This window comes from Carassius carassius, chromosome 13, assembly GCF_963082965.1.
Source record: "Carassius carassius chromosome 13, fCarCar2.1, whole genome shotgun sequence".
Taxonomy (NCBI): Eukaryota; Metazoa; Chordata; class Actinopteri; order Cypriniformes; family Cyprinidae; genus Carassius; species Carassius carassius.
Window position 1 is genome coordinate 33,449,175 of NC_081767.1, and position 9,213 is coordinate 33,458,387.

Sequence of the window (9,213 nt, forward strand, 5' to 3'; positions counted from 1 at the left end):
GAATAGCGGAGCAGAAGAGATGCATGTGAGTCAAAAAATACCAAAAAAATAATAAATAAATTGTGTTTAATGGACCCTTTTTACATTTCCGGGCTTCTCAGAAGCACACAGTTGGGTAAACTTCTATGCGTGTGAACCGAAACAACTACAAATGTAATTTTTGCATTTCCATTTGCCCTTTAGCAAAAGAAAAAAAAACTGGTTTCTTATCTTTCCCAAAGAAGGAAAATTACATCGGTCAAAATAGAGAAAGATTTGCCGTCACTTCCTCAGCCTCAGAAAATAAAACAGAAAATATAGTGTTTTATATTAGAGATGAAACCATATAAACGTTTCCTATCACGATTTATAGTGAGCAAAATTATCACTGGATTGTTAAAATGTGCTGGAAATGTTCTGACACACAAATCGTTTCACCAAGTTTTATATTCAAAATCGGCAAAAAACAAATAAAATTGCTTTTTGTTTGCGTAAACACTAAAACAATGACATTGAAACTGATATATGGATTTTACAGTTTATGTAATAACGTGTACGAAATGTTCAAATAAAGCTTTTGAAGAAGTTTCCTAAAATGGTAAACCTCACATTTCAGCCAAGTCAAAATGACATCTGATTCATAAAAAATGATTATATTTATTTTAGCTGCTCCATAAATAATTCTAGATAACTCGTCCGAATGTGAAGAATCCACATAAGTTTGTTTTTCATCAACTGGTCAACATTTACAGCAGGGCATGCAACTTTATTTTAAATATATGAAAGCCCGTTTATGCTACTGGCGACTTTTTATCTCACAGTTGAAAAAGAAAACTATTTCATGTCAACGTGGAAGTAAGCTGTTTTATTAAATATCAAAGTGTATTGTAATTCATGCAATGCATTAAAATAATATGGTAAGAAACAGTAGTTTGCAGTTTCAAGCAGCATGATGAGCTGTTTTTGAAAAACAGTCAGAATCACAATATATACACAGGATATACTGTATATTGTCAGAACTGTCAGAAAAAAGTATAAGGATTGTATTTTTAATACAGTGTCAGAAACAGGCTTCCGTATGAATGGACGTCGGATTTGTAAGAAATTAATTAACTTTTTTTTTCATTCACGATTGAAGTGATTTCTGTTCTGTTCTGTTCAGTGATAAATTTAACAGCACTTACTAAGCATGAAAAGCTCGTCATCTTAAAAGTTTGCTGCATATGAGCAGTTTTTCAGTGTAAATGTAGTTGATGGTGGTTGCTGTCTTTGACAAAGGCTGGAGGAATCTCGCCCCCCCTCCCTCTCTTTCTCTTCTTCTCTCTCTCTTTCTGTTGTTTTCGGGTGGTGGAGGAGGGGGGCATTGGGACCAGCCGGTGACCTCAGGCCCAAAGAATGTCCCCGTTTACTCAGACCTCTCTCTCTCTGTGTGTTTTTGTGTTGGGAATCTGGCCGTCCCCAGACATTTGTCAGCTCTAGAAATCTCATCTAGTGATCTCGGCGTCGTTTGTTTTGTTTTTACTCACGTCTACAAACATCCTCCTCTTACATTTCCATTGCAAATCTTTATCAGTCGCACCTTTTAATTGCATTTACTGAGGACATTTCGACTGGTTCTTGATGGTGCAAAACTGCAGGTGTGTTGCTGGGCTGTTTTAGATGTAATTAAGTCTTAAGTCTCTGGGGTATATTTGTAGCAATGGCCAAAAATGCATTGTATGGGTCAAAATTTATAAATTTTCCTTTATGCCAAAATCATTAGGATATTAAGTAAAGATCATGTTCCATGAAGTTGTGATTAGTCATATGCATTGGACATCTTTTTTTTTTTTTTTGCACTCTCTGATTCCAGATTTGCAAATAGTTGTATCTCAGCCAAATATTGTCTTGTCCTAATAAACCATACATCAATGGAAAGCATATTTATACAGTAAGTTTTTCCCAAACTTTTAGTGCAAATTCTTCTGTTTACATTTTCTGGATTCAGATTTTTTTCTCTTTTAATATTTCTGGAATGTTTTATCGTTTGCATTAAATGTAATTCTTCAAAAAGCATGTTGAATTAATTGACATCATGAAACATAAAATTTATTAAAAGTTTAACAAAATTTAGGGCCCTGGAATGAAATGCATTATATTTTATTCTCAAATTCATATATATATTTTTTTTAACAAATTCTGTTTTCCGTTTTATTTTTTCTGCATTACATTTTAATGGTTTAATTAAATTTAAAACATCTATTAAAATGTATTATTAAATTGAAATCATAAAAAAAGCGTAATTTTTTTTTTCTTGCAAAAATAGGGCCCTATGAAATGTTTTTCCCCCTGTGTTATCTATTTCTGTCATAATTTCTTCAAGTTAACCCAAACTTTTATTTTGGCATTTTTCTGAAATAAAATGGTAAAATGCTCATAAAAGAGCTAAAAACACAGAGTGTTGAAAACGAAACCGTGCATCTGTGCCATTCATTCACACAGACCTGCAGAACATGCACAATTCATATTTAAATCTTTTTGTGGTTTAATATTCATAGACACTAGTCCATATTGTGATTTTATATAGATGTACTGATCTGCTTTGATTTACTAAAGTTTGACAAATGACATTCCATGCTTTGCATTTATGCATTTACGCATTTAGCAGACGCTTTTATCGCTTTTGTTAACTCAATGCTCTACCACTTGAGCTACAGGAACACTTGAAGTGTTTCTGTGTCCATGCTATATAGTAAACTTCATTTTAATGAATGGATTCCATGATTCTGTCTGCTTCTAACCCATCATTTTTTAGGCTGGTATAAACCAGTGCCTCCTGATTCGCTGTAAAGAGCACCATTCAGATTTGAGCTTTTGAAGTGTTTCTGTGTGCGTTACACATGCGTTGGTCAGGTGTCTGAAGCTGCTGGTTTGTTTCGTGGGAATGAACACAGCTGTTCACTTACCACGCATCAGAGATGAAACATATCTCATCCTTTCAGTCACTTGATGTTGCCAATTAAAAAGAATTGCTTGTTTGATGTTTGCAAACACACAGCATGAAGACACATGGAGTTTCTTCTGCAACATTTTTTGTAGCGTATAAAATGAAACGTATGATGTGGTATCATAATTTGATCTTTTTTCCCTCCTCAGGACGGAGGCTACGAGGAAAGGCTTTCTATAATGTTAATGGAAAAGTTTACTGTGAGGAAGACTTCCTGGTGAGTATGAGAGTTAAATTTAAACTTATGATGCATTTACATGATGCCAGATTTTTCTGAGTAGAAAACGCTCTTTTCTGCTCAACAAGGCTGCATTTATTTGATCAAAAATGCAGTAAAAATTTGAAATATTATTACAATTTGAACCAGCTGTTTTCTAAGTGAATATATTGTAAAATGTAATTTATTTCTGTGATGCACAGCTGTATTTTCAGCATCATTACTCCAGTCGTCAGTGTCACATGATCATGATGGTATTATTAAAACTGAAACAATGGAAAAACCTTTAAGAAGGCCTGTAGAAAGAAAGAAAAAAACACAAGCGCTCAGAATAACATAAGTGGACTTTGAATGATTAATCGGCACTTTGAACGATAATATAATTGTGGCATTCATAATTGTAATCACAATTGGAAATTTGATTGATTGCGCAGCCCTTAAGTTCACATGCATTGCTTGATATGTCACTGTAAAATGTTGTTTATTGATGTGCTTTGTTCTTAAATATCTTGCAAGCACGTGTAGAGATAATTTAATGTAGTGATTAAACATGTTTTCCTGTCATTGGTAACAAAGCCACTTTTTTTTTTACCAAATTTTTTGGCAAAAGTGTTGTTATAGAAACTATGAATTTTTGAGCCTGAGCATATGAGCGGCTTAGGATCTCATAATTACAGTAATTCCAACCCAGTGTGAAGCATGAGTCCATTAAAACCTTTCTAATGAAAGCGATGTGCCTCTGTCATGGATTGATCCGCTGTTATAGACTCGTTCCGTAGATCCTGTCCTCACGTGACGTTTGGAGTCCTGCTGTAAGTTAGAGTTACACCAGCTGCAGGATCTCAACAAAGTAGCTGTAGTGCTTGATTTAATTTAACGCTTCCTAAGAGGGAGGTGGAGACGCCGGTTATATCGATTAGTGCTCAGTAGTGGATAAATGGATGTCTAATTCTCTTGGGAGAACAGATGCTGTAGCTCCGCCCACCTCCCTAATTCACTCCAGTGTGATACTTTTCAGCATAAAGCTAAACACACACATACACACACACACACACACACACACAAACACACACACACACACACATACACACACACACACACAAACACACACACACACATACACACACACACACACACACACACACACACACACATACACACACACACACACTTCCGGTGTGAAATCTGCTTCTGTCAAATATTATTGTCATTTTAATATTATTGTAACTAGACTTTCATAGTAGAGACAAAGGAAATATTGGCCAACTCAAGGACAATTAACTGGTCTGTATGTATTTATGTATTTATTTTATTTTATTTTATTTCCAAATATATTTTTTTATTGTATTTTTATTTATTGTTATATTATTATAATTTGTTAAATATATACATTTTATATATAGTATTATTTAAATATTTTTATTCACTAATTAACATTTTTTTGATATTGAATTATTTACACAAACACACACACACACACACACACATATGTGTGTGTATGTATATATACTTATGTATTTGCTATATAAAATGTATTATACTATTTTATTTACTAACTTTAATTTTTAACTTTTTCTTATTTCTTAATTTATAAAAAAATATTTACTATTATTATTATTTTATAAAATGTTACTTTATATATATAAAAAAAAATATAGTTTTATAACAAAAATTATTTATTATAATATTAATTACAATGTTATTTTTAGATAATATATAACATTTAAAATAAATGTATTTTAGCTATTAGCCAACTAGCATATATATCTGCCCTTGTATCATCGACTAAAAAAACCCACATATTGGTCAGCTACTTAATGACCCCAAGCTGCACTTCTGTTGACGTGTCTGGCTGAGGAACAGGCCGATGGGGGTCCAGCAGATGGCCTGTCTGGCGGGACGGGTGGGGGTTTCCTGGTATTGATCAGTCCCGCCCAACCCCACCTGCTGACCCTCGCTCCACAAACAAGCAGCAGCACCAGCGCGCCCCGCTGAAAGAGTGCTCGGGCGGGCCGTGATGTCATCAGTACGGAAAGTTCCACGTCGTTAAAATGTAGCCTTTGGTTTCTACAATAGAATCCGAGGGTCTTGTGTGGCCTTGGCCTCTCATTTCCATTGAGTGCATGTTTGAGATCATCTTTACTCTAATAGCTGTGCTCCAAACCCTTGTCACCCTGGTAACCAGGTCAAAACCCTTTTCCTGCACAGATGGCTCGCCTCAGGGTCGTTTCTGTTCTTAAGATGCCACTATTAAAGTCTCTGAAGTCTTCCTCGAAACAGGAACGTCTCCTCATACTGAAGGAGAAGAACCTTACAGAGCCGTTCTTATAGCATGCGCCGCTTTAATCTGATCCTCTCAGGAATCATGCTGATAATCATGTCTGTGTTTAATCAGATGCACGTCTAAAGACCCCTGTAAGACAGAGAGAGCGCGCCGGCGCCACCTTGAGACTCAGTATTCAAACGGTTAATGCCGCTTCATTACTGGTGCAAGGTTTTGAAATTGCATAATTTTAGCATTTGCGAAGTGGAAAGTAAACCTGAAGTAGTATGATATCATGTTATATTATACTGTATAATTATTTTATATCATATAATGTTATTTATTTAGTTAGTTTATTTATTAGAGAAGAGGGTCAGGGCGAAGCAATAATAAAAAAAGAAATCTTGGGATTAAAGTCATTATTATGCGATATTAAAACGTTAGAAAATTTGCTGCATTTATTAATTCTCAACATTAATTAAATGTTGAGAATAAAGTCATTAAATTACGAGAATACAGTCATGTTTAAGTATGTAGCGTTTGATTTTGGGCCATTGACATGAAACATGAAGCAGTGTGACATGCTGTCGTTTATACATTTTATTATAATTCATATTTATAAAATATTATTAATTTATTTATTTCGCCCCGAGCACTGTGAATGTGCAGAAAAGTGTATCTGTGATTCCTCTGTAAATTGCATTTGGAAGAAGTCAGTACTTTTATTCATCGAAGACGCATTAAATTTTCCTTGAGCAGCAAATCAGTATATTTTCATGATTTCTGAAGATCATGTGACACTGAAGACTGGAGGAATGATGCTGAAAATACAGCAGAGCATCACAGAAATAAATTACATGTTACAATATATTTACCTAGAAAACAGATATTTTAAATTGTAAAAATATTATTTTTTTTATACTGTATTCTTTGACCAAATAAATGCAGACATGTTGAGCATTATAAAAAAAATAAAAATAATAATAAATATCATACCAACCCTTACATTTTGAACGGAAGTCTAAAGTTTGCAAAGAAACCTGAGCTTATGATCCGATCTGTGGTGTTTTTTCTTCCGCAGTTTTCCGGGTTCCAGCAGACGGCAGAGAAATGTTTTGTGTGCGGTCACCTCATCATGGAGATGGTAAGAGACATTTAATGCTTTCTCTCTCGTTTTTCAGACGAGGAAGAATCTCTCGTGAATTTAGAGGGAAGACTCTTGTGATTCAGTTTTACCATTTGAAATAAATATGCAACCATCAAAGCTGCATCATCTCTGCAGTCTGTGTCTATTCTTAGTGAAATGGTGTTATTGTGCCTCATTAGCTTTGCATTGGTTCACGGCATCTCACCTGTGTGTGTGTGTGTGTGTGTGTGTGTGTGTGTTGTAGATCCTGCAGGCTCTGGGTAAGTCGTATCATCCAGGCTGTTTCCGCTGTGTGGTTTGTAAGGAAGGTCTGGACGGTGTTCCTTTCACCGTGGATGTGGAGAACAACATCTACTGTGTGAAAGACTACCACACGTGAGTAGTTTGCACCATTTTGTTACATATTTTGCATGCATGACCTGTTACGTGCCGGTTTGGATGTGCACCAGCATAACCAAGATGTTTCTGTTTTATCTCTATAGGGTTTTTGCTCCTAAATGTGCCTCGTGTAACCAGCCCATCCTCCCAGCGCAGGTACAAGTTCCTAATGTTTTAGACTGAGTTGCATTGGTGTAATGCTGGAGGAACGTCCTGACGGAGGTTGACTAGCTGTGTCTATGTTTGTAGGGTTCAGAGGAGACCATACGGGTGGTGTCCATGGACAAAGATTATCATGTGGCATGCTATCACTGTGAGGTAATTCTGTGGTTATTGCTCTGAACTAATGACTGAAGGTTGCAGGTTCAATCTCTGTCCCGTTGTGAAACCACTTAACTAGTTTTAAGTTCACATAACAATGTCCTAGATGCTGGATCACTGTGATCCACTCGCATCTGATACATGGCACCTAACTAGGGGTCATGTTTGCACTGCACGATAATGCACTGGAGTTATGTAAGATGTGTGTGTGTGTGTGTGTGTGTGTGTGTGTGTGTGTGTTAGGCCATGACTCAGGCATAAATATGCATTAATATTGTGAATCATTGACTGATGACATTCCAGAGTGGGTCATTCAGCTAAACTTTGAGACTTTGAGTTAAAATGGTGACTTAAACACACATACTAAAACAGATTTCTCAAAGAGAAAACCTTGCATTAAAGAGGGAATCTCTAGTGCTCTCAGTTCTCAAAAGTATTATTATTTAAAAAGTTTCATATTTAATGTTTTAATGCTAGATTTTTTTATTTATATCTTTTTTAATGTTTTATGTATTTTTTATTTTTTAGTGAATAATCAAAAATATTACAATTAAATTAAAAAATATTATATTTATTTTATACATAATAATAATAATAATATATATATATATATTTCAGAGATGTAGATTTTGATACACTTTTTATGTATTTTATATAAAATTAATAATTGTATTATTTAAATTTTAAAAAATAATAATTTTATTTATATAACAATTGATCAGTTTTTATGTCTTTTTATTTGTTTGCAAGAAAATAGGCCAGTTTGAACAAAAAAGTTATACATATATAATTTTTTTTTTATAATTTATATTGCATATCTATAATCAGTTGATTAGTTATATATCATTTCTTTATTTAATTCTTTTTTTAACAAGAAAATATGCCTTCCAATTCGCTATTTGAACAAAAATGTATATATTTATACATTTTTATAATCAGTTGATTAGTTTTCTATCATTTCTTTATTCATTCTTTTTTTATTACAAGAAAAGATTCCTTCCGATTCAAAATTTGAATAAAAAAAAAACTTTGCACAAAATTGTCATGTGACAGGTTTTAGATTTGGTCGATGATTTGAAGTCTTTGTCAAAACACTGATCCAACATCAGCTTCCCTATGTGTTTTAGTGCTCATTTGTTTACTAACCAATCCGCAAACCTCTGGCTATGGCTTTTCCCAATTGGCTTGCAGAAGGAAAGTCAGTCTGAAAAGCAAGCTTTGTGCATTCAATTATTTACAGTGTGCTTGCAGCCACAAGGGTGATGATTCATTGTATTCTGATTTTAACGTGTTTTGCAGGATTGCGGTCTGCAGTTGAATGATGAAGAGGGGCATCGTTGTTACCCGCTGGATGGGCACCTGCTGTGCCACCGATGCCACCTGCACCACTTAAAAACCTCTCTGCCCACCCACCCGCCCCCGAATTACCCGCTCCACGTCACTGAACTCTGAACACACTGAATCACACTGAACAAGAGGAATTAAAGACAAACAGTAAACAAGGGTTCGGTCGTGTCTGTCAACTTGTTTGGGGTTTCTTTGACCAACCGGGGATGCTTTTATTACTCTGACCCCTCATCACGGTCTCGAGGAGTTTAGGCTCTGTTTGGGGTCTTCAGCACTGCCGCAGGGGAGCGGAGGGCGACCTGTGCCTGCTTTTACTCCAGCACTGAACACACAGACTGAGATACGACTTCATGTGCCTTCATCAGAAATCCTGCGTCGAACAGGCCTTCGCTGCCTTCGAGACGCACCATTTCTGTCTTGTGCCAAGCTGCCGGGGGTCTTTAAAGGGACAGGTCACCTAAAATTATAATGATCATTTACTCACCTTCATGTCATTCTAAACCCGTATGAGCTATTCATCCGTGGAAGAAATGTAGTCAAAAGGCATTACAGAAAAAAAAAAACTGTTTTTGCAT

At 35.3% G+C, this 9,213-nt stretch overlaps 1 protein-coding gene across 2 annotated transcripts in view; it reads left to right on the forward strand.

The window, feature by feature from the left end:
* wtip (WT1 interacting protein) overlaps positions 1-9,213 on the forward strand; it is a 26,741-nt gene extending 17,528 nt beyond the window's left edge. For both annotated transcript variants that reach the window (XM_059565392.1, XM_059565391.1), the window contains 6 exons: positions 3,115-3,182; positions 6,527-6,589; positions 6,837-6,967; positions 7,075-7,126; positions 7,220-7,288; positions 8,591-9,213. In XM_059565392.1, coding sequence (XP_059421375.1) covers positions 3,115-3,182; positions 6,527-6,589; positions 6,837-6,967; positions 7,075-7,126; positions 7,220-7,288; positions 8,591-8,743 — 536 coding nt within the window. In that variant the 3' untranslated portion in view covers positions 8,744-9,213. The remainder of the gene's footprint in view (positions 1-3,114; positions 3,183-6,526; positions 6,590-6,836; positions 6,968-7,074; positions 7,127-7,219; positions 7,289-8,590) is intronic.